The 27,220-nt window shown below is 37.9% G+C and overlaps 1 protein-coding gene across 9 annotated transcripts in view; it reads right to left on the reverse strand.

Annotated features, from left to right (window-relative positions):
• The window catches only part of LOC118012471, a 275,259-nt gene that overhangs the window by 202,757 nt on the left and 45,282 nt on the right, over positions 1-27,220 (reverse strand). Inside the window, exon 1 of one of the 9 annotated variants that reach the window (XM_035008087.1) lies at positions 9,243-9,912. The exons of the other annotated variants lie outside the window; for them this stretch is intronic. Within the exon in view, the coding sequence (XP_034863978.1) occupies positions 9,243-9,305 (63 nt within the window). The 5' untranslated portion in view covers positions 9,306-9,912. Of the gene's footprint in view, positions 1-9,242; positions 9,913-27,220 lie in introns of those variants that run through there. 9 annotated transcript variants of the gene reach the window in all.

Raw genomic sequence — 27,220 nt, forward strand, 5'->3', positions numbered from 1 at the left:
CAATCCAAAGTCCTGAAAACCACCATGTTTTTTGAACCAACAATTCAATCTCCATGAATTTTAGCCTAAAGAAATAGCCTGAAATTGGTATAAAATACAAATGCAAAGATGTTCACTAAAGCATTATGTAACATAATAAAGACTTCTAAACAGCACAAGCAATATGAGATTTGTTAAATAAGCTATGGTAGACTTACATAATAATTTATTATGCTCCATGGCAAATTGTTTTATAGGAAACAAGTTTCTGAGCATGCCAGAATAAATTCACCAGGTATTGCTAACTTTAAAAATGTATCCCATTTTGTATAGAAACAAAAATATATGTACATTTTGTAAAGGTCCTACGGAAAAACAAAAACACATCAAAATGATAACGTGCAACATTTCTCTCAGCTGTGTTCAGTCAGCACCAAAAGCATCAGTAGCAAAGGGGAAAGGCAACAACACCATGTCCTCATAGACAGAACTCTGGTGTGATTCTGGATATTGTTCTAAGTAGGAGCCTGGTTCCCTGGCCACCAGTAAACTCTGCAATGTCCTTTAGTAACTCCATTTTCTGCTTGAAATATCTGGAGCTTATTTCTGTGGCTTGCACTAAGGATCCTGACAGATATGTGTCCCCCTTAGAGCCTTCAGTAAAGTCAAAGCTTCAGTAAAGCTTTCCTCAAGCCAGCCTTTTGGGAGCATACAGGGAAGAGGTCTGGGTCATCACTTTAAAATGATTAGAAAAAATTATTCCCATGATTTATGGAATTATAAAATGCAAATTCTCCACCCCAAGATAAAATTTTGAGTAAAGGCAGAGACAGTGGAAAATTACTAAGATAAATTGGAACTATGGAAAAAATAAGGGAACTGCTAGAAACTGGATTCCTTAGATGCTACCCAATGCATACTTTGACTAGTAGAGGCGATAATTATCTCTACTGAAAGAGTTCTTCAAAGCAATGCAATTTCAAGGTTAAGATCCAGATTCAAGAAATACTTCACGGGGCACCTGGGTGGCTCAGTCAGTTAAGTGTCCAAATCTTGGTTTTGGCTCTGGTCATTATCTCAGGGTTGTGAGGTCAAGTCCTGTGTCAGGCTCCACACTCATCACAGAGTCTGCTTGAGATTCTTTCTCCCTCTCCCTCTACCCCTCCTCTTTCTCTGTCTCTCAAATAAATAAATCTTAAAAAAAAAAAAAGAAGAAGAAGAAGAAGAAAGAAAGAACACTTTACAAGATACAGGTTTATTAGTCAACAGAATGGGGAACTACTGAGAGTTTCAGAGAGGATACTTTGATCCAGTTCCCCGGGGCCCTGTAAGTAGCTCCCATGTGGAGTGTTAAAATTATTACTACCCCAAAAGTCCCAACACTGTAATGATGTGATGACTGAGAAGAGTAGATAAGTAGATAATCCTAAAGAGCAAATTAAAGAGGCAGCCATTTAAGAAGTCAAATAAAACTGAGGGTTCTAGAGGGGAAGGGGCGGGGGGATGGGTCAGCCTGGTGATGGGTATTAAAGAGGGCACGTACTGCATGGAGCACTGGGTGTTATACGCAAACAATGAATCATGGAACACTACATCAAAAACTAATGATGTAATGTATGGTGATTAACATAACATAATAAAAAATTCAAAAAATAAAGAAAAAATGAAAACAGTTTTATTTGACTTCTAATATTTTATTTTATTTTTATTTTTATTTTTATTTATTTATTTATTTTTAAATTTTATTTTATTATGTTATGTTAATCACCATACATTACATCATTAGTTTTTGATGTAGTGTTCCATGATTCATTGTTTGCCTATAACACCCAGTGTTCCATGCAGTACGTGCCCTCTTTAATACCCATCACCAGGCTGACCCATCCTCCCACGCCCCCTCCCCTCTAGAATCCTGTTTGTTTCTCAGAGTCCATAGTCTTTCATGGTTTATCTCCCCCTCCGATTCCCCCCTTCATTCTTCCCTTCCTGCTATCTTCTTCTTTTTTCTTTTTTTTTTTTTTTTAACATATAATGTATTATTTGTTTCAGAGGTACAGGTCTGTGATTCAACAGTCTTACACAATTCACAGCACTCACCATAGCACATAGCCTCCCCAATGTCTATCACCCAGCCACCCCATCCCTCCCACCCCCACCACTCCAGCAACCCTCAGTTTGTTTCCTGAGATTAAGAATTCCTCATATCAGTGAGATCTTATGATACATGTCTTTCTCTGATTGATTTATTCCGCTCAGCATAATACCCTCTAGTTCCATCCACGTCATTGCAAATGGCAAGATTTCATTCCTTTTGATAGTTGCTTAATATTCCATTGTGTATATATATATCACATCTTCTTTATCCATTCATCTGTCAATGGACATCTTGGCTCTTTCCATAGTTTGGCTATTGTGGACATTGCAGCTATAAACCCCTTCAGATCGCTACATTTGTATCTAAATACCCAGTAGTTCAATTCCTGGGTCATATGGTAGCTCTATTTTCAACTTTTTGAGGAACCTCCATACTGTTTTCCAGAGTGCCTGCACCAGCTTGCATTCCCACCAACAGTGTAGGAGGGTTCCCCTTTCTCCACATCCCCGCCAACATCTGCCGTTTCCTGACTTGTTAATTTTAACCATTCTGACTGGTGCGAGGTTAGGAAACTCATGGAGGTTTTGAGGGTACATACCTCAATATCATAAAAGCCATCTATGGAAAACCCACAGTGAATATCATTCTCAATGGGGAAAAACTGAGAGTTTTCCCCCTAACGTCAGGAACACAGCAGTGATGTCCAATATCATCACTGCTATTCAACATAGTACTAGCCACAGCACTCAGACAACAGAAAGAAATAAAAGGCATCCAAATCAGCAAAGAAGAAGTCAAACTCTCACTCTTTGCAGATGATATGATACTTTATGTGGAAAATCCAAAAGAGTCCACCCCCAAACTGCTAGAACTCATACAGGAATTCAGTAAAGTGGCAGGATATAAAATCAATGCACAGAAATCAGTGGCATTCCTATACACCAACAACAAGACAGAAGAAAGAGAAATTAAGGAGTAGATCCCATTTACAATTGCACCCAAAACCATAAGATACCTAGGAATAAATCTAACCAAAGAGGCAAAGAATTTGTACTCAGAAAACTATAAAATACTCATGAAACTATAAAATACTCATGGATTGGAAGAACAAATATTGTGAAGATGTCAATGCTACCTAGAGCAATCTACCCATTTAATGCAATCCCTATCAAAATACCATCCACTTTTTTCAAAGAAATGGAGCAAATAATCCTAAAATTTGTATGGAACCAGAAAAGACCCCGAATAGCCAGAGGAATGTTGACAAAGAAAAGTAAAGCTGGGGCATCACAATTCCGGACTTCAAGCTCTATTACAAAGCTGTCATCATCAAGACAGTATGGGACTGGCACAAAAACAGACCCATAGATCAGTGTAACAGAATAGAGAGCCCAGAAATGGACCCTCAATTCTATGGTCAACTAATCTTCGACAAAGCAGGAAAGAATGTCTAATGGAAAAAAGACAGTCTCTTCAACAAATGGTGTTGGGAAAATTGGACAGCCACATACAGAAGAATGAAACTGGACCATTTCCTTACACCACACACAAAAATAAACTCAAAATGGTTGAAAGACCTAAATGTGAGACAGGAGTCCATTAAAATCCTAAAGGAGAACACAGGCAGCAACCTCTTCAACCTCAGTTGCAGCCACTTCTTCCTAGAAACATCACCAAAAGCAAGGGAAGCCAGGGCAAAAATGAACTATTGGGACTTCATCAAGATAAAAATCTTTTGCACAGCAAAAGAAACAGTCAACAAAACCAAAACACAACCGACAAAATGGGAGAAGATATTTGCAAATGACATATCAGATAAATGGCTAGTATCCAAAATCTATGAAGAACTTATTAAACTGATTTCATTTTTACCTCCAGTACCCACGCTATCTCTGCCTCTCTCAATCCACGCACTCCATAAACAATAATACACTTATTAGGAAGTTCCTATGACCAGTTGACTGAGGAAGAAAAACTCAGATCTGGGTACAGATGGGCTGCATGATATACTGGTACGAGCCAGCCATGGATTGCTGTTCCACTGCAGACCCACTTATAAGTGGCTCAAAGACTATGAATCCCCACTTAAAGAATATGATAAAGGGATAGTCTCTCTTGTGGGCACAATTTGGGGTAATAAATCTGGTTACCTAGTTTGCATGGGAAGAGAAATGGCCTGAGGAATAGAGTGATTCATAGGGAGTCACTGGTCATTAGGCTAGCTGGCCAGGAATTAGAAGCACAGCACTTGAAAACTGGTGTGAACTGTCTAAGGCAAAATTAGATGGAGGTACCAAGTATGGACAGACACAAAGCATGAGGGTGTTTTTATCCCATGTGAAGTGCTCAGTGAAAGACATCCACTGTTGAAGACATTCTCATATCAGAGGGTTAAAATAATTCATACAATGGATATCACACAACATCCTTCCCTAGACACTACAGTGCTTATTCAATGGGTCCATGTACAAAGGTACCATCATGCCAGAAATAAAGGCTTCGTGAGGGCTCAGTGGCAGAGATTTTACTTCTACTTTATCCCCACAACATACCAATGGTCAATGCTTAACACCTGACATAGCATCGCTCCCAAAGAGATCAACACCTCCCTGATAGCAGATTGAAGATAGTGAACTTCTCCAATTTTGAAGGGGCATCTATCCCCTCTAGAACACATACCTATTCTGTATATGGATTTTCTATACATCTGCCAGTACTATCATCCACGAACTTATAGAAATCCCTTGTTAATAATCATAGAATTGCACAACACATTGGAGTGCCTTTTACAACTAAAAATACATCGGCGGGTTTACAACCATGAAAGTCATTTGTTTTGCAATGCCCAAAGGAAACTGACCTCATAAAATAGTGAATGACTTACTGATGATTCACTTATGATGTCATATGGGAGATCACATCCTGGTAGTGTTGGGTACTTTGAACAAGGGGCCAGTATTAGGTGCTGTTTCTCCCACGACCAGTACGTTAGAGTTTGGGAACAAAGAAGTACAAGTAGACATTATTGTTTTCACTATTACACCAAATTATCTATACTTGCATCATTTTTGCTTCTGTCCCTATAACTTCACATTATGCAAGTTTAGAGGTCTTAGTTTCTAAAAGAGAACTACTTTCATTAATGACACAATAATTGTCCCATTGAATTATAAGTTGACAGCAATACCTGGATAACTTGGGTTTCTCCTGCCACTAATCATCAGCCAAAGAAAAGGGACGGGGATATTGATCCTGCTTACCACCAAGGCATCAGTTTGCTGAAACATGATGGAATTCACTGGGATACCCTTCCTACCTTAATAATTCCAGGCCCAGTTGTAAAATCCACAATTACCCAATAAAGTCAGAACCACTAAGTGTTCAGACTCTGGAAAAGAAGTCTTGGGTCAACAACAAGATACAGAAGCCTGATCAACTGAGATTCCGGTTGAGGGCAAGAGGAACATACAAGGGTGGATGAAGGAATCATTCTTATGATTGGAGACAGAAATAAGGGCTATGCCAGCTCTGTTCATTTTTGTTATGTATATATTAACAAATTATTCATATTTATCCTTTCTGAAAGAGGATTTATTTTTTTTACTATCTATATGAAGAGTGTTGGTGATGCTTTAAACTTGCATTTTAATTCAGAAGTCGCCATACTTTGAAGAACCACACACATCCAGACCTGATGAAGAAAGCATTTCATCATCTGGAGACCTTCAACTTCAAGAGTGAAGAGTGAATAATGCGATTTCATGTGCCCCTTTTGTGGGGAGGTGTGGGAGCATTTCCATGTGTATTTGGATTGTATTAGGTGGAAGCATGAAGTTGTTGTGTGAGGAGAAATTATATATGGTTGGGGAGAATACATGTTGCATAGCAAAAGAGGTGAGACTCTGACACGTATTTGCACTTTTGCTCACAGATTCACTCCCCACCCTTACTCTGCTCTTTAGGAATTAGCTTTTTGCAAACAACATCTTCAAGGCTGCTTTTGTCAACTTCCCTCTAGCTAGGTAGGGTAAATGGGATGCTATGATATGAGTTTGGGGCCCAGGGAAGGGCTAAATCAAGCCCACCACACCAACCCTCCCATTATTTCTTGGTTCTAATTCTAATCAGGGCTCTAAACAGCCCCTCCCACTGTGATTTCATCTCCTGGTGACCAGGGTCCCTCAGCTCTTTTAATAGCACCTCCTTCCTTTGCCCTCCAGTCCTAGGATGGAAGCGCTTTGCTGGTATAGCTAAGGTTGGGGCTGGTATTCCATTCTTGTTTGGCTTTTCAGCTTTCTAATAACTTTATAATAGATTTTATACTCCTAATGTCCAACTACCAACTACTTGACTGTTTTCCTCATTTGACCCTGACTGAAGCAATCTCAGTAGTTCAGGTGAAAGATGGTGGTGGTTTAAATTAGGGTACTAGGGTGCTAGCGGTAGGGATCAAGAGATTCGGACAGAATAGAAGACGTGCTGTTATATACATTGTAGGTGTTGAGGAAAGGAGGCATCAAGGAGTATGCTTGGTTTCTGTTTTGAGCAACTGCATTAGTAATGGCATCATTTATTAAGATGCACTCGATAGGTGGAGAGATAACTGGGAGGTAAGAATTAAACATTCCACTTTTGATGGGTTCATCGTGAGATCCCTGTAGGATTGCTAAATGGATTTCTTTAAGTGGCAGATGCTTGCTGGAATCTAGAGATCCATGGAAAGACCTAACCTCCCAAACATCATCCTTTAGTTCTAAGCCCTCTTTTTCACTTGCTGTTAACGTCTGAGTGGTCAGATTCTAGCTCTTTTTGTGGTTCTTAACCCACAGTGGGGGGAAATAGAGTTTCTAGGAATATATTCATTTAAACTATACTCCCATAGAACAAATTGATTTGACTGACTGTTTCAGTTTACTAAAGAGCATTGTACCTTATTCTGAGATGACAAAAGTAAGTGAGGCTCTAAACAGGGAAACCTTGAGGCAATATTCAGGTACTTGCTTTAACACTCTGAGAGTAATGGGAAGTTGAGTTACCCAAAGGCCAGTTGCACTTACCGACACCTTGAGAAATTGCCCTGAGTCAACATTCTCTTTTAGGACATAATCCATTTGCTGCCTTGGTCTCAAATAAATTTCATCAGATGGAAAAAAAGGAGGAAAAATAAGTGGTCCAATTGACCCCAGAAAGAAATTATGGAATCTAAAATAAAAATTTGTTAGCACTGTGGTACCCAACTGAAGGAAGTAAAAGAAGTACTCGTTAGGTTTGAGCTTTGTCAATTTAGTGATATTCTCATATTTCTACTCCTAAATAATCATCAGCCATACACATATAAATCATAATCCAAAATCAGGAACTATCATTAAATAAGAGTGGGTAAGAAAACATGGAAATATCACTGCTCTATTTTAGAAAAACAAATTAGGTGTCAAAATGTCATTTCTGAAGTTTCACCCATTTAGGGTTAGCTACTACGTTTTCTTGCAACTTAGCTAATTTTAGTGATCATGTCTTCAAAAAACATTTGTGGCATGTGACATAAGGTGGAAATTCAATCTCATAGCAAAGCTTTTCTTTATACTTCTGCTATATACTCTAAATTTCCAGTAAATATGTTTGAGATTGGTGTGTGTGTGTGTGTGTGTGTGTGTGTTTACTGAGTGCATTATTCCCACGGACAGCTGGCTGTGGAGGGGGAAAAGCGATGAGAAACAGAGAGGCATGGGGGTGGGGAATTCCCTTCCTGAGAGGTCTTATGAAACCGAAGATTCCCATGTCTTGAAAGGTCAAAAAAAGAGTATAATACACTTATGAAAAAGAGACAGCCTTAACCCAGTTGTTTTTGGCCCAGTCTGCAGATGAAATATAAATACTGTCATCACTTACGTGTGAGATAAAGGATAGAAAGTGGGAATGTGTTGGTTTACTGCAAAGACCATTCTTTTGGTTTGAGAATATTACTGGAAATAACCTGCGCTGAGCATTGCTCCCTATGAGGAATACATGTTATGGGAAACTGTTAAAGGCAAACTTTGGTCACTGACCTTCTCGATGGAGTTTAATCAAGCTGCAAGCGCCACACCAAAAAAGACAGCTGCTTGAAGAAGGGAGCCCTCACCAAGCCAAGACATTTTACCTTTCCTCTATTACATGAGGCGGGGATAAGGCACGAGTGTGCAGTAAATCTCCAGTTCATGCATTCAGAGGCTGCACCATAATAATGATAGACTATAAATCACACAGAAATGTTACCTTTATTTTAGGACAGTCGATAGCTAGAAATAGTGCTCACCAATAACACAGATGTCTTGGAGATATAAAAACAAATGCTTGGCAGTTGTTTAAAAATGGGAAGTACGAGAATCTGACCTAAAATATATTAGAAAACAACAGCAGTTTCATTGTTTTGTCAGGTTTCCAGTTTTGCATTTCACTCTTTTTTTTTTTTTAATCCCGCGTTCTGTTGTTGAAGGTAGAACTACCGATTTGAAGAAGTGAAAAAGTGTCTTTCATGCATTTCCCTAAAAGCTTTATAATATTTGTAAGTCATATATACATACGTGAGTTTTTATGTAAATTTGTTTTTCCTTTGAAAGTTCTAGGGTAGTTGAACGCTGATAATTGAAGTGAGATGAGGCTGTCAACAAATGGGAGGCTCCCGCAAGGACCCAAGGGGACGGAACTGGGATCTCAACGTGCCAAATATTAGCTAATTGTGAGGATGACACTGCCTGGCCAGCCTCACAATCTGCATCCCAGTGTCTGCCTCAAAAGAGCTGTTGTGAGAAGAAAAGGCTCATTTGTTTCAGCTGTGACCAAGTGCTCTGAAATCCAAACACGGGTACTGGAAATGGAGATCCCTCTGCTAACCGACAGTGCTGAGGGTCAAAGAGGCTACTGAGACCGCGCCTGGTAGGAAACGCACAGGGTTAACAGGCTATACTTCACTTACCAGTGTTTCATTTTTTTCTTTAATAGAAATCTGGACAAATGGCAATGTTATGGAAAATTGAATGACACTTAAAAAAAATCTTTTACATGCTTTTTCTTTCTTGCACCCCACTTTTTTGGTGGGGTGTGAGGGGGGTGGTAGGGGTATGCTCAGGAAATTGGACAAGTCAATTTAAACAATTGAAACTCTAGAGAAATCTGAATCTTAACTTACCAGAGTTTTAAAGTAAAGCTCAGTTTCCTGTGACGCTCCATTTCCTGGGTTTAACAGGGACATGGATCTCAAGAATTAAAATACGGCGAGAAAGTCTGTCCTACTAAGATTTTCTCACCCCAGCAGGAAAGCACCATACCAGAAATTTCACAAGAAAGTCTGCTCTCATGAGACTCACAGCCAGACTTTTAACCATTTTGATAAGTTCAGAAGAGCTTCAATCACAAAGCTTTCAAATCCCTGTCCCAAATGACCCCACAAATCCCTTTGAGAGCTACCCAACACCACTTCATAGTTCCCATAAACACTTGGACCTTTCCCTGTGAAAGCTGACAAGTTTTCCCGAAAGTCCTTACATACCACGCTCAGCCTCATCTTGCCAAATGTGCTATCTCAGTGGAAACTGCTGGAACTTCCCAGGCAGATTTTATGCTACAGGCAAAAAGTACCTCAGCCACCAATATGCCCACAGTTCTCCGAGTCTAAAGGTTCCTGGATATTTCAAATGCTGTGTATAAAGTCCCACACGCTTTTTTCTCCCTGTATGACCAAGTATTGCTCTCATAATACTTTGTGAAAAATGTCTCCTAACTGTAGTAATTACTGATGTCAACACCCCTGTTAATATTCTGGAACTGCAAACATTTCACATCAAATCTCCACGTGGAAAAGGGGCTGTTCACCTCTACCTTTGTAAATTAGCTATATGATTTATCTGTGGGAAATCTTTCAAAAATATAGATTCAGAAAGACATCTACCACATGATGGCTTTTCCATATGGCATCTCATAATTATTTTGCTGTGTGTGAACATGATGAAAACAGTTTCATAATTCTCCAAGGGTCAGAGTAAACTATTTCAATTAGACATATTTCAGAGCAAACATTACCTTAGGGTTTATTAATAATATTACCTGAGAAGGAACAGCTGCCTTATATGCATAAAAAGCTGTCAGCTTCTTACCACTCCTTACTATAGAAACTCTTTTGTGACTTTAAAAAAATGGCAGATTTTCTCATGCTTTACCTAAACACAAAACTTGGCAGCAGGGACCTGGTTGTAATCCTCAGCATGGGAGCTAGTGGGTGGATTTTTTTTCTCTATAAACTCTTGTATAAACCACACCAGTCTCCTGGTATTTATTCTGGGTAATGCTGGAAATTGTACACAGATCCAACAGCCCATGTAAAGGAGTTTTGTAACTTCCTGAAGCTCTTTCATGCACAATCCTTACTCTGAATGCAATTCCAGAAAGATGGGACATTTCAGCAGCTTAAAAGGAATGGTTTATTCGGTTGTCTTTTCCTCCTTCTCACTGGAGTCCTGCAAATATGAAATAGGTCAATTGGGGCAACATAATAACAGCAATTAACATGACATTAATTGACCTATATTGAAAATTCAATGCCCATTGAAATGTCTTCAGAGATAAATCACAAGGTAGCTATATCATGATAATTAAGGATTGGAGTTTTCTCTAGAGGTTGGTTGCCACCTTGTAAGAGTTAGTTGGAGCTACATATTCCTGCAGGACATCAATTAAGTTTAGCTTTATTATTATCACTACTAGTCTCTGAACATGTATATTAAAAAATCTCAAGACACAAGAGTCTATGAGGTATGTGGAAAAGAGATTAGAAATCTTCCCTGTGCCCAAGAAATGTATCACTTTACCACAAATGTTCCTTACCTCCAACCCCAACTTAATGATGATCATTGACAATGTGCGTGATGATCGGATGATTTGGTAAGGGCTTCTCACTAACATGTTCTGCTTTTGGCAAAACCTTCCCAAGGCAAATGCACGTTTATCTTAGCAGAACTAACAAAGACTTTATGCTTTAGGTATTTGTTGCTGGCTGGATGAAGGTTGGTATGGTAGGTGGTAGAATTAGTCAACTTCCACATCTCAAACATTAATCTCTTGGCATGAGGTTCAGTGTGGCTTCAGATTCTCAGGGGATCCAGTTGGAACCATAACTGTGACCTTATGAGCGTTTCTTGAAACAGACTTTAAGCACTATGACCAAAATTTAAAAGGCAACTTAAATGTAAACACAATCTTTCAAATACCTGCAACCAAAGTTCCTTTTCACTAACATGCATGAAGTCACAGTGAAAGCAGTCCTCGACCAAAGGCAGCAAGGAAATGCTGAAGGAAAAGAGGATTATTGGGAGAGTGACTGACATTTGTCTATTTTGTGACTAAATGCATAGCCATGAGTGAGGCATTATAATTTAAGAAACAGAAATGAAAATTGCAATCAGAAAGGTCATTTGCATAATTCTGTCCTATTGTGTTTTAGAACAAAATATCAGTTAAAAAATGGGGATATTATAGAATTTTAAAGAACTCGTGTTGTGTTTTTTATATTCCCGATAGAGGGGCAGAACATCTCTTTTGCTTTGTTGTAACCATTCCAGGAAGAAACACACACACACACACACACACAAATGTTCTGCCACAAGCCTTGCTCCCCATCATCCTACAATCTTGTGCTTTCTAGTGATCATTTTTCCTCATTTGGCATTCTGCCATGTCACATTCTGATTTTGTGCTTGTTTTAACCCCGACTGAATGATGAAGGACTAAGAACCAAAAGCAGAGCCATAACTGGATAAGAGAAGATTTGGAAACTTCATTATCTTGTGCATGAGCCATTGGCAATAGGTCAGTACTTACTTATGGGCACCATTTTATCTCTTGCCATAGTGGCCTCTATCTCAGTAAATATCACGTCAACCACTTAGTTGCTCAAAACAAACCCTGAGAGACATTATTGATTGTTCTCTTTCTCTCACACCCCACATCCAAATCATTAGCAAATCCAACAACTTATCACCTCCAGGGCTATCACCAAGCCACTATAATCATTTGTCTGTACCATTGCAATAGTAATGAGCAATGAGCTACTGCAATAAGCAATGGTCCCCATACTACTTGCTTCTATTGCTGCTCCCTACAGTTGCACCTCCACACAGTTGTTGGTGATCCTTTTAAAAAGAAAAATCAGATTATATAATGTCCCTGCCCTCAATCTACCAATGCCTTGCCATTATACTTAGGAGAAGATTCAAAATCCCTACCATGGCTTCTAAGTCCACACACAAGCCATCTCCTGGAACCCACTGAGTTGATTTCCTACATACTTCAGCTTCCTTGTTGCACTCCAACAACACTCGCCTTCCCATCTTGGGGCTTTTACACTCTGCTTGGAATACTTGTGTGCTAGATATTTGCATGACCCATTTTCTTACTTTATTCACTCTGTTCACAGGTAACTTCCCAGAGCTCAACTTTACAATCTTACATAGAGCAGCCTATGTTGTCACTATCCTTTTATCCTACTTCATCTTAATTCTTAAAGCTTACTTGAATTATAACATATCCTTATGGATTATATTTACTTATTTAATTGCTTTCTTAATTATTGTTATTTCCCCTACCAGAAATATAAGCTCCATGAGGTCAGACAGTTTGTGTGTTTGCTTGCAACTATACCCCCAGTGCCTAAAATATTGCCTGGCACATAGCAGCAGATACTAAATAAACATTCATAATCTAAATGGATATTTTTTCCTCAATTTAAAAGTTTGAAACATATGAAAATAAGATAAATGGCAGGATATATCACATAGTTTCATTACTCATTTTATATATTAAAGGAAGTAAATGTGTGTCAATAACCAGTTAACAAATATAGCTAATTTGTATGAAGATGGTTACACCTTGATTGTTTACAACTTTTCATGGTTCATACTGACCCCCAGTACCACATAATACATTGGCTGTCCTTGGATTTATCTACTTGTGGCCCAGTCAAAGCATTTTGTCCACTTTTCCTATTTAACTCTAAGATCATAGTTTCAAGTTCTACTTATATACCAGTTGAAAAGGGTGAACTACGTAAACTCCAAGATGTCCTCTAGTTACATAATTTTACTGAAACTGTAAAAGACAGAAATCTTTTTAAAAAAGATGGAAACTCAATGGTGAATCTCAATTATTCAATATGCCCGATTGTTTTAGTTCATCAGCTACCTTATGCTTAATTTTGATATACAGATAATGTCACTGGACAGCCAAGATTTACACTAACCAATGGAACTACAACTTGCAAAATTGGCATTCTTATCGAATATCCCTGGAAAGTCTTACGATTAGATGAATGAGAGACTAATTTAGTGATTAGAAAATCACAGCCATGACACCTAATATGTAATTCAGTATTTGTTCCAAGCAGGTTCTCTTCACTTTGTACTGTAATTGCTTAATCTGTAAAATAAGGTCCATGCGCAGAACATTTATTAGAAACTCTCTTATTATGGTCATATTGACAGGTTAGTTTCTCTGGAAGTAGGAACTGAGAGTGAATTTGACAATTAGAATATGTCAGAAGAAGAGGCAAGGTTGGGCAGAGGGAGAAGTTGAACAGCCATAGTAGTCCAATAAACCATTAGTCAAAAGCTCAGGGGAGCTCTGGTGAATACATAGCCCTTCAGAGTTGCTCTGTCTTGGGCAGAAATGGCTGGATATTTATACCTGCCTTAGTCAGTCATCAGGTAGGGATGGGGTGGGGGGCAGGAAAACATGTCTAGGAGGAAGCAGCCCACAGAAAGTTTGGCGGACCCTGAAGGAGCTGACAGATGGAGACTGTCTACTAGAAGTTAGGGCAATAAGTCCCTTCTTATAGGGGGATCTGGGTGACACATTTCCATTCTTTCCACTCATCATACCATCTAGCAAATCCTCTTACACCATTTATATTAATACCAAAGAATAAGATATGTCCTATGTGGGCACATTCCAAAAAATGACTAACATAGTACTCTCTGTGTATTACCATGCATTCTAGTTTTTCAACCTGTAATGGGCAATGATAATAAGCCTTCGTGATCTATATTGAAGTATGCATGTATGTGCAAGTGCCCATGGGCTTGTGGGATAAGAAAAAGAGTTGGAGTATGCAAACGGTCATTTATAGGCTAATATTTACAGTACAGAAGAACAATTATCATATTCATAAGCTGTGCTTTGGCTGGACTGCTCCTTCCTAGACTTACCAAGAACACTGGCTTTAGCTGTGGCCCTACTTAATTGGCTGTGTTTAAAAATTTTACAAATATCACATCTCATACCATACTAAAGGGTTCATCAACATTCTCATATACATAGCTATAAAAAAGCAGAGGTTTACTTAAAGATAACATAATTTTTGAGTTTTCTAAATGTTCTCTACTGTCATTGTCATTTGTCCTGGAACTGCTAATTATAGAATATACCATGATTTTTCCTCATTTGCTCCCTTACCCACTTAAATACTTTTAAAATCATGTTGGCTTTTTTTTCTTGGTTTTTGAAATACTCCACCAATTGGCTTAGTCTCCTTTTTTTTTTTCTGCTGTGTCACCTTTTAATACAGGTTTTCATCACCTCTGCAAAAGACCCATTTTTTCTCCCCAGTGAAAAAGATGGATTGGTAAGAGGTCCCACAGCCTATAAACTGTTTCCTTTTACTTCAGGCCCTAGCAGTTTGGCCTGGCTCACGTTCAGATAGTACTATAAGTTGTCTGAATGCTTGCTAAAGGGCCTCCTGCTAGTGTATTTATGCCTGAGCACTTGGGCAAGTCTTGAAATAGCTTTCTCTAAAGAGTGATGGGATCTGTTTGCTCACCTCCAGTCCACATTGTAATGAAGCATGACCCTTGCTTTTAAACTCCTGAGGTTCTGACCTCACCAGGTGAGGCTTTCCCTGGAAATGGCCCCCTGAGGCTATTCCTAACTGCAGTTTTGTGTAGGATACCAATAACGGTATTCACTCTTAAGGGTTTTCTTTCTCTTAGCATTATCAGCTGCTTTCGTGGACAGCCTTAAACCTCCGCGTAGGAAGTATTAGGAGGAGATTTCTAAAACTCCGAAAGCTCAACCTGTTCAAGTTTTCCTTTAACATTCACAATAGTCAGGATTTCTGGGCAAATTGCAAATTTTGCAATAGTGCGTTCATCTTAAGTGGGGTGGTAGAATATGCAAAAGAACAAAGAAATCTTTTCATCATTAATGTCACAGCCAAGAAGAGGAACTGATGTCATTTGAGCTTTGATCTTTGTTTTCTTCCCCTCCCCCCACGGCTTAATTCAATTAGGGACCCTCGTTTACATAATACAAGCACCACTCCTACATAACTCGTCCTTAATTACAGACCATTCAGGGATACGAGATGTCCTGAGATGGAGCTGGTGTATTTCGGCATTGTTTTCTTCCAACCTCTACCAGGTACTGCATGTTCCAGACAATTTTCTTTTTAAGGCCCCCAAATATCAGACTGCATTGATAATAGCTCATTCAGTAATCAGTAGATTATGAAGTGGTTGAAACGTGAATGAAAATTAATGGATAGATTGAGACGAGAGGCTACTTAGATTCCTTTGATGAGATGATACAGCAACTTACATCTAACCTAACTGCTACTCCCTCTCACCCAATTAACTATGCCATTGCAAATTTATAAAAACATTTCAAATTAAATTCATATCATAGGCCTTGTCAAATACAGTTTTTCAATCATTGTGGGCAAAAATTGAAGATTTTAAAGAAAATTAACACTTCTTTCACCTTTCTACCTCACTTCTTTACCTAACACTTGGACTTGCATCAGTTATTATGCTCTTTTAGGAAAAAAACAAAAAAAAGTAGACAGAGGTATGGATGGATAAGGTTAGTAAAAGGAAATGGCTGGCACATCATGATAGAGTTGGAAGTATGTCTCTGTGCTCCGCCTAGTACAGAGCAAACTAAACTCAAGAAGATTCCTGTCTTCTAGAAGTTTACCATCTGTCACTGGGGAAGGAAGAATAAACAAATAAAAAAGCAGGGCACCTGGGTGGCTCAGTCAGATAAGCTTCGACTCTTTATTTCAGCTCAGGTCATGATCTCAGGGTCATGAGATAGAGCCCTGCCTAAGGCTCTGAGCTCAGGGCAGAGTCTACTCCAGATTCTCTCTCTCCCTCTCCCTCTGCCCCTCCCCACTTCCGTGCGTGCTCTCGCGCTCTCTCTCTCAAGTACAAAATAAATCGTTAAAAAACAAAACAAATGAGAAGGCATTAAGCAAGGATTTGTATAAGCAATTAGACGTAAGAAAGAAAAAAAGAGGGAGAGATAGTAATAAAGCGTTAAAGGGAAAAGCTACCTGGAGAATCAATTGCAATTTCTCTTCCAGAGTGTTGTGGAAAAGGGGTTTTAATTGGGATGATGAAGTAGGAGTGTAATGAACCAAAGCTGGGAACTTCTTCCAGACATGCAGTCTTGTCTGAGAGGAAGACCAGAGGATGCACGGGTCAAGATGTGTCTTCCTTCCGGCACAGTGAGCCAACTTTATATTACCATTCTCGGTAGCGGTATTTTGATTTTCCTTTGGTTCAAAACATTTCCATAAATTGCAATTACTTCCCACAGTGTCGAATACATTTTCCTTGACAAAGGTGATTATTAGGTATTAAAGTCTAATCCCATAAGAAATTTGTGAATTGTTAAGCCTATTTCTTAACTAGTCAAGAGCAAATCCTTCTTTCTCATACTTTTCCATGCTAATGTTGCATGTTATCACCTGCATGTCAGGAGAAAATTCTTCAGGCAAAGACTTTTCCCTCCAGAAAAAAACAAGGGCAGTTACCTTGCTCTAGATATATCATGAGGGACTTTGATCTTTCAGTTCTTTTCACATAACTTTTATTTTTACCAAGAAAAATTGTCCATAAATTCAATTGTAGGGATGAAAATACGAGTGCAAAACCAACATGTATTTGAAGGAAAAAGTAATCAGATTACAAAAGGCTGTTTATACAGAAAATGTGGACTTTACAATAAAGTTGTAAAAATTTCATAAATCTTTCTGTGCTAAATAAATAGTATTGAAAAACATTATTTAAAAAATGGATAGAGACAGAACTTCTGTAGAAGACTTTGTTAAAAAAGAAAAAGCAAGCCCAAAATGAAGTCATTTCCCTCCAAGACAGCAAATCAAGACTTAATTACAGTTTCAACCTATTCTAGGAATGTGACCTTTTAACAGTCAATCTTAAATTTCCTGATCAGCACTTGTGGGGTTAGCTGCATGATAGAAACCCTCCTGGGGCGCCTGGGTGGCTCAGTCGGTTAAGCGACTGCCTTCGGCTCAGGTCATGATCCTGGAGTCCCGGGATCAAGTCCCACATCGGGCTCCCTGCTCGGCAGGGAGTCTGCTTCTCCCTCTGACCCTCCTCCCTCTCATGCTCTCTGTCTCTCATTCTCTCTCTCGCAAATAAATAAAATCTTTAAAAAAAAAAAGAAACCCTCCTGATTCCTTCTCCCCAGAAGAGGTGTCCTGGCCTGAAACAATCTTTTCTTTTGCTAATAACTTCTTGCCCCACTCTCCTATAAGCACTTTCCATTGTGTACAACTCCCAGGAGTTTCCCCTCTACCTGCCAGATGAGATGCTCCCTGATTCATGAATCACTTAATAAAACCAATTAGATCTTCAAATTAATCCATTAGATTTTGTTTTTTTAACAACTTTAACACAGTTCTCTGTCTTCGATGTTTCTAGTAGTCAAGAAAAAATATAAATTATTCAAAAAAAATAATATGGTTGAATTAATATATTTTAATGATAAACTCTAAAAAATATAAAATATATAATATTCATGTAACATGTAGAAAAAATAGTCATCTATAATGTCACAAAATATTTCAATATATTCTACAAAGCATAAATTATGCAGCATACGTTCTCTGACCACCATGCAATAATATAAGAAATAATAATAAAAAGCTAAAGAAACAAACAAAACCAGTAAAAATTCTAACTATTGGGAAATTTGCAGTAATCTTTCTAAATACATTTAGACCAAGAAGGAATAAAAATTAAGTTATAGATTATTTAGAAAACAAATCAGTATATTACTTTTAACTCTTATGAGATGCAGCCAAGCTGGTATCCAGAGACAAAATCACAGCCTTGGAATATTTTTATAATTACACAAGAAAAAAATGAAAATAAACCAAGCATTTAATTAAAGAAATTAGAAAAAGAAAACACACTAAAGGAAAATAAAAGAAATAAAACAGTGAAGATAAAGGCAGAAATTAATTTATTATAAAAGAGGAAGATAATATTATAAATAAATTCAAGAAGTATAAAAGAACAGAAAAAACTTCTTGCAAATAAAATAGAGAGGGAAATGATCATGATGATAACTATAATGATAAATAGCTAGGATGTATTTTATACTCTCTCAGTAGCAGATGCTATCCTTAGAGTTTTGTATATTACTTCAGTTAATCCTTAAAACAAAATTCTAAAATGTTTATTTATTTCCCTTTTTTTTTACAAATGCAGTTACTGAAGCTGCGGAATTAATTTACTATTATCACAAAGCTCCATACATATCAAAGATGGATTTTAAGGCAGCACTTCCTCGCTTTGACTTTGCCAAGACCTGTGCTCCTACCAGCTATATTATTTCTAACAAAATCACTTGATAAAATGGTTATAAAAGGCAAGAATGCATAATTCTTAATCAGTTTGATAAATTAGAAGAACTGGGCAATTTTCTGGTACTATACACATTTTTCAATCGTATCAGTTTTAAATAGGCAACCTATATATGCAAGTAACCATTGAATAAATTGGAAATGTTACCAAAAAAAAAAAAAAAAAACTCTAAAGATGGCTCTAGGCCAACATAATATTTTATTTTAACTAATGAGCATTTGTTTTTAGATTTTCAGAGAATAAAACCAGCTCTGTGTCATTTATTCTAGAGGCTCTAAAGGATAAAAGGTAGTCTTTCAATTTTGAAAGTGAAATACCTAAAATCAAAATCTGATAAGAATAACAATAAGGAAATTGTACATTTATTTCAATTATATAGATGTGAAAATACCAAATACAAGTACCAGCAATCAAACTCACCATTATAAAGACATTCATTGGATAAATGCAATCTATTACTCATTAAGCATGGTATAGAATAGCTTTTAAATCATTAATCAGCTGTACCTTATTTTAAATTACTAGAGATAGTCCCATTAAACTGAGGAACAAAGGAAGATTACCCACCATCATCATTATTGCACAATAATGTTGGGAAGGTCCTGGCTAATTAAAGAGCCAGTGAAATGGTGTAAACCAAACACAAAATAAACCAGAAAACCTTTGGAAAGGAGGAGACAAAGTTATCTCTCTGACTAGACCACACTGAAAACAAAACAAACAACTTAAAAACTCTTAAAATTAATGAATGCTGATAAGATAATCAAATGCAACAGAAAAATAATAAAGTCTTTAGCTTCTTAAATACTAGAAGTAGCCAATTGGAATAGTCCCATTTGCATGTAAGTATGCTGAAGATCAGAGAAGAGTGACGAGATACCTAGAAGGGGAACCTCCATGGCATACCACTCCCAGTCTGAAATTTCTATGTCATTTCTATCATCCATAAATGGAATGTTATTGTGATCCAACTGGACACCAGGATCTGTCCAGATGCAGAGAAAATAACATTGGAAAAGTCCCGCAGGTTTCCATTCTTAGGGAGTTTATAATTTGAGTGGAGCAAGAGATTATAAAAAAATAAATACATAAGGAAGCATCTGAGAGTAAAAAGTGCTATAAGGAATAAAATAGACTGACGCTGGAGATTCACGGGCTACTTTGGGTTGAGAGTTCAGCAGGTGACATTTAAGTTGAAACCTGAATGACAAGGGCCAGATATACAAAGGTCAGGTTGAAGAGAATTTCAGAAAGAATCTCCTGTTTTAACTTAAAGCTAGTTAACTTTTTATACTGGATTTTGTAACATACATATGCTTCTTTTAATGTAAATATGCTGCTTTTTTTCTCCCAATATTAATGTGATATTTATGAAGAAGTCCATTTGGACTTTGCCTTCTCAATTTAGTTGCTTTGACTTCAGGTCACTTTGACTCATCTTATGAACTAAAAGTTAGATCGTGTCCTCCTCTCATACTATCTCCTCTTCCTCTTTCTTTTTTATCTTATCTCTGACTCTTCACCCCCATCTGAACTCATTACTAAAATGAAGGACAGGGTGCCTCATTGACATATTATTATAATTTGCGATACCCAAGTGGCCTCAATAAATTGTGTCCATACAAATTAAAGTAATATCAAATTGGCTATTTCAAATTGTTCTATTTTACCCCTTATCAGACTGGTATTTACCTCTAAAGGTGACTTCTTTTTTAAATATAAGAGTATTAAAAATAAATCTGTTCTAGGGTGCCTGGGTGGCTCAGCGTCTGCCTTCGGCTCAGGTCATGAATCCAGGGTCCTAGGATCCAGTCCCTCATTGGGCTCCCTGCTGAGCGGGGGAATCTGCTTCTCCCTCTCCCGCTCCCCCACTTGTGCTTACACTCTCCCTCTCTCTCTCTGACAAATAAATAAATAAATAAATAAAATCTTTAAAAAATAATAAATAAAAAAGTAAAACAGTTCTAAATCTCGTAGAGACATGCTGGTGGTTAAATCTGAAACTTCCCTCCTCTCTTAGAAACTCCACAAAAAGGAAAACAATAATAATGAAACCTATGACTTGCATTTCCAGGGAAATCAGGAGACAGATTTCAAATTGTGTAAGGGCTGATTAAGGCAACTGAGACTGGCAAGGCCTCTTGGTAATCGGTAATCCTTACAGAAAGAGGCAACACAAGTAAGTGGTAGTGAAGAAATGAAAAGTGGGGCCAGGATAGCTAATGGTGACAAATCTCCAGAAGTGCCAGAAAAAGGAAGTCCTTCTATATATGGACTGTATCCATTGATGATGGTGGCCAAGAAGACACTTAAGAAAGACAGGAATGACTGCAAAAGCAGTGAAGGAATGGGTTAGGGTCTGAGAGGTAGAGGAGGCGAAGACCCAGAAGGGGCACATATTAAGAAAATTCTCATCCATAGACAATATTTCTGAGACTTTTAAAGCTGTTGTTCCTCAGCAATGTCACAGGAAGCCTAAGATAAAGAAGGAACTAATCTCAAAGAGATTTGTGAACATGGCTTTTATCTAATAGAGTGGATGATTAATTGATAATTATTTTTTACATTTTTTTAAAGATTTTATTTATTTATTTGAGAGGGAGAGAGAATAAGTGGGGAGAGGGACAGTGGGAGAAGGAGAAGCAGGATCCCCGCTGAGCGAGGAGCCTGATGCAGGACTCAGTCCCAGGACCCTGGGATCATGACCCGAGTCAAAGGCAGACGCCTAACAACTGAGCCACCCAGGTGCCCCCCGATAATTTTTTTTTAAAAAGGCTTTTCTAAAAGTAATTATATTAGATTGGACTGAAATGATAATGTACAAAACTACAAAATTAAAAGAGATCTTTGAACTTCAAAAATTCTATTGCTACAAAACATGTTGAGAAAGCTACATAGATACTAATATTGGTAATTTCTAATGAAAAAGGAAGGATGACTTGAAGGCAAGAACCAGGAACCCAGAGGGTATAGCCAAGACTCCAAAGGATCGTTTTTTAGGGACTGAATTAGATTATGAAAACTGCTGGATTTCAGAATTACTGTGAACCATGAGATACATCCTATTCTCCTTTTTCAATTTGAGTGTCTATTGATTCTATCTCTAGTCTAACATTGTGTGTGAGGATGGGAGGAAGAGAGAACTGGACCTAATTTAGAGGACAAAATCCTGGACTACATGCTGATGCAATAAGGGGATGAGAGTTTTGCAAATCTGAGGAGAAGAAGAAAGTATTTCATATGTTGTATAGAAAGTAAATAATTTGTGGCCCAAGTATGAATGGTGTAGATTAAAGATAGTCATGAATTATTTTCTACTCTTTTCATCGAAAGTTTGAGTATAATTTCCTCCCCTTACATCAGGCCTGACTCTAGTGACTTCCCTCCTCAATATAAGGAGGCTCAAGCAGGTCATAAGAAGCCTTTCAGCTTCTACCCAGGCCTCATGTCATACTTATTATTTACACCATGAGTTGCCATATGTTTGACTACCCCACTGGAGATACCATTTGGAAAGGCCCTGAATGACATGGGGAAGGAGAGGATCCCAGCTGAGCCCAACCTCCTGGCCATCTTCCATCAAACCATCAACATGTAAGCTAAACCATTTTGAAACCTTCAGACAGCCAAGCTATCAGGTGCATACCAACAAATGAAACCACTTGACAAAATATGGAGTAGAAGAATCACCAACCTGATCCCTACATGAATTTCTACCCACAAAATTGTGAGCTATAATAAAATACTGTTTCACGCCACTAAGTTTTAGGATCATTTGTTAGGCAGTGATAATCAGAATATCCATCGTATAAAAATATTATGCTGTCTAAAAAAAGAGGGGGGCGCCTGGGTGGCTCAGTCGTTAAGCATCTGCCTTCGGCTCAGGTCATGATCCCAGGGTCCTGGGATCGAGTCCCGCATCGGGCTCCCTGCTCCGTGGGAAGCCTGCTTCTCCTTCTCCCACTCCCCCTGCTTGTGTTCCTGTTCTCGCTGTGTCTCTCTCTGTCAAATAAATAAAATCTTTAAAAAAATAAAAAATTAAAAAAGAGGGGACTAAGGGTCTTATAATGAGGTATAATTATAAAGCTAACCACTGGAACACAAATACAAACCTTATGAAACATCAAAGCCCCAGTAAGGAAAAAAGCTAAGAAAACAGACCATACTGTGAAAGGTTAAAAATGCGCACGCACGTGCACACACACACACACACACACACACTCACTGTGATTCTGCAATGTACATATATTTCAGGGTAGCAATTTGTCAATATGTATCAAATCTTAAAATATACAATATATTTTGATCTGGAAGTTACACCATAAAAAAGAAATCTTCCAAAATGTATCATGAGAAATGTTCGTAAAATTGTATGTATAAAGTTGTTTATTGAATGATCATTTATGATGGTAGAACTTTGGGGTCATCATTACTGCTTCAAGTGTGAAATAATTTAACAAATCATGGTCCATCATATAACAGAATAATATGCAACCACTGAAAAGCATGTTTTTGAGAATATTTCATAGCATGGAATCCACTCAAAATGTAATGCTAAATGCAAAACAGCAGCAAAAACTAGAGAATACCATTTTATAGGAAATAACACCATTTTATAGGAAAACAAAACACAAATGAATATATATATACATATATATATATATATATATAGCTTTTGAAAAGATAGAAAGAAAAATAAACCCAAATGTCAATAATGCTTAACTATGGTTAATGAGAATAAATGTTTATTTTATTCTAAAAACTTTGGAGATTCCTCCTATATGTCATTCATTACATTAAAATTATAAAAAAATTTGAAATTATCAAATATCTAAATTGTTAATCAAACTAAGGATCTGCCATCTTCTGCAGGGTGAAGCTCTCTACTCTCTCTTTTACGGTGATGGAGTAGATTCCAGAAGAGTTGATGGAAGAGCTAACACAATCAAAATTCACAATTTATTCCCTAAGAAGATATTTCTGGAGCAAAATACTTAGGCACAATTTATTCTCTAGATTTCTGGAATACCTATTGTTCCTGAGATATCCATAGATGTCTAGTTAAAGAAAAAAATTTCTAGCTATATATCATTTTACAAGTATTTTTGCTTCCTCAAAATCAAAACCTTGTTCCTTGCTCCTAGAATCATCATTTAGCCCGGTAACATTTCCTGCAAGACACTGAAATTTGAACATGTATCACTCAACTACATATGACATGGAAATATTTTACCTCCAACAAACTATGTGGTATCTTTACTTAATGGTACCTAATAAAACCCAGGTACTTGGGATAATATCACCAAGACCTTTAAACATTAAAGAAAACAAGAAGAGAAAACACTATTCTCTCGTGTGTTTATTTTTTGTTTCGTTTTTATTTATTTATTTTTAAGATTTTATTTATTTATTTGGCAGAGAGAGAGAGTACAAGCCGGGGAATCAGCAGAGGGAGAGGGAGAAGCAGGCTCCCCACTGAGCAGGGAACCCAATGTGGGGCTCGATCCCAGGACCCTGGGATCCTAACTTGAGCCAAAGGCAGACATTTAACTGACTGAACTACCCAAGCACCCTTGTTTTTCTGGTTTTATTGTTGGTTCAGGTCCCTTTTTGTACACTAGGTAAGTTTGCAAGCTATATTAATTATTTTAGTAAGTTGGGTTACTCTTCCTCTTTTTTTTTTTTTTTCCTTTCCATTCCTTTGTCTCCTGGGATCATGAAACAGTTAAATCTCCTCCAGAATCATCATATAAAAGCAATGTTCACAGCAGAAGCATCTGCTCATTATTCGATTATGTGGGCACTAGTCAGGGTAGAACTCTGAGCAGACTAAGTAATAGCGGTGGAAGCATAGTTGTGGAAAAGCAACCCACAACCTGAACTGCCAGGACACAAAATTACCCTTTGGTCTTGGCACAGAGATTGCCTCCATTTTTTTTTTTTTTTCTATGCTGCTCTTTTTACTTCACACAAAAAAAACATTCAAACTCATTAGTTTACATTACTTTCAGTCAAGGATCTGAAAATATGAAAAGATTAATTTTTAAATGTCTAGATATTCCATCTTCCTCCTAGTTTTCTCATAGCCCACTTTCCCGCCCAAAAAGGAAGAAGAAAGTGCCTGGTATTTAACTGAGCCCGAAATCAGAAGAGCCTGAGTACCACAAGAAAGTCCGCTGTTTTGATATTTTTGGCGAACACCAGGGCTGGATGTTCTAGAAACGTGGCCAAATTTTCAACCCTATTTTGCGAACTAACTTGTGAGGTTCGGAGCATTTGGAAGGAAGTAGATAAGCAGCTCAGCATCAGGTTTTATTTAAATAGAACCCAGACACTAAGGGTCTCTGGGTTCAACAAAGGTGACCTTTTTGCTGCTTGTACAGTCTGCCTGCCTGATTCCATTGACCAGTCAGAGGCAAATCTGCAAGCAGGGCAATTTCCCCACACGAGGCACAGACATACCACAGAGCCAGAAGAGGATTTCCTGGTGGCTCGATGAGTCTAGTAAACGATTCTCTGGTCACATCTGAACTCCCCATCAGATGTTTGACAAGCCTGCTCTATGCTTGCTTTCTTTGGGAACACAACTGAGACTATGACTTAAATTTTAACTGCAACTTTTCACTAAAGAAATATATTCTTGTTAGCAGAACACAAAGAAACAAAATAAACAGGAATTCTAGGAGTTTGTAGAGAAAATATTTCATTGATTTTTTTTCTAAATAAAACAACAACAAAAATAATCCCCAAACATTGTGCAAATTATATGTTTAGCTCGAACTGAGGAAAAGAATGAGGTAATCCTTTCATATATAAAAAGGGAAACACAATGTTGAAAGCTGGGTGACTACTTCCAGTGAGTTGAGGATGACTTTTCGGAGACCTACTCCAAACTATCTCCCCATCCATTTTGTCCTCATACCTAACTTCTCATAGAGAAATCATTCAACTTTTTTTTTTTTTCAGTAACTACTACGTGCTATAAAAACTTCTTTTAAAATGTAATATTTTGAGGGACACTTGGGTGGCTCAGTCAGTTAAGCGTCTGCCTTCAGCTCGGGTCATGATCCCAGGGTTCTGGGATCAAGTCCCACATCGGGCTCCTTGCTCAGCAGGGATCCTGCTTCTCCCTGTCCCTGCTTGTGCTCTCTCTCTCTCTCTCTCTCTCTCTCTCAGACACACACAAATCAAATTAAAAAAATTATTTTTAATGTAATAGAGAGACTATTAGGCTGCTAGGTGTTTAACACATTGATTTGGACTTGTTTTTCAGATTAGTTAGCAGAACACTGAGGGAGTCGATGACAGAATAGATGAGGTTTTTATTTATGGGGAATAAGGCTCAGATGCTTTTTAGATCAAGGTGGTTTATTAGCTATAATAAGGGGAGGCATGGTCAAGGAAGGCAAACTTTAGGTTGGCCCTATATTCATATATTTATTTAAGAATGTAAATGTCTTTGAGTTGAGCATACAAAAAAAAAAAATCAAATAAAAGACAGGTAGATTCAAAATAGAGATTCAGATAAAAAACGGATATATTGGCAAAAGACCCAGAGAGTCTTTGGTGAAAGTTAACTGAATATAAAACAAATACAAGTACACTGAATTAAGAGGCAGGAACTGCCAATATTGACTCATACCTGTCCTCTTATATTACTGAATTGTTTACCAAATACTTCCAATCTAGAAAGATGGAGCTGAAGAAAGAAATAAGGGATTAGAAGCCCCATCATAGATATCATGTGCTTCATCTTTTATTGTATTTTCAGTGAAACTAATATAGTTAAAATACCTTGGTGTTATTGTTACTGTTATTGTTCAAAATATCAATAGCATTTGGGGTGCCCGGGTGGCTCAGTCTGTTGAGCATTTGACTCTTGGTTTCGGCTCAGGTCATGATCTCCAGGTGGTGGGATCGAGCCCCGAGTCAGGCTCCATGCTTAGCAGGAGTCTGCTTGAGATTCTCTCTCTCCTTCTCCCTCTGCCCCTCCCCCCACTCACACTCTCTCTCTAATAAATAAATAATCCTAAAAAATATCAATAGCATCTAACATAATGGATTATCTTTCTTCCTTCACACAGTATTTTCCCCTTGCTTTCTTTGACACTTGTCTCCCTCAGTTTTCCTTTTACGTCTCTAAATACTGCTTCTCTGATGTTTCTTTTATTTACTGTGCTTCTACCCATGGTAGTGTCCAGGGGTCAATCCTTGGATCCTCTCTCTTCTCTAGGTGATTCCATCTAGTTTCATGACTTCATATAACATCTCTTTGTTGACAACTCACAAGCATGTATACAATCCTGATCCCTCCCTAAACACCAGAGATACATATACTATCACCTGTTAGCTATCTCCATGTGACTAACGAAGCCACTGCAAACCCAGCTCCTTAAAAACACACTTCAGACTGCCCTCTAACCCCCGTGCCTTCCACAGCCTGCTC

The sequence above is a fragment of the Mirounga leonina genome, unplaced genomic scaffold (genome assembly GCF_011800145.1).
Source record: "Mirounga leonina isolate KUSES-001 unplaced genomic scaffold, KU_Mleo_1.0 Mir_151, whole genome shotgun sequence".
In the NCBI taxonomy this organism is placed as follows: domain Eukaryota; kingdom Metazoa; phylum Chordata; class Mammalia; order Carnivora; family Phocidae; genus Mirounga; species Mirounga leonina.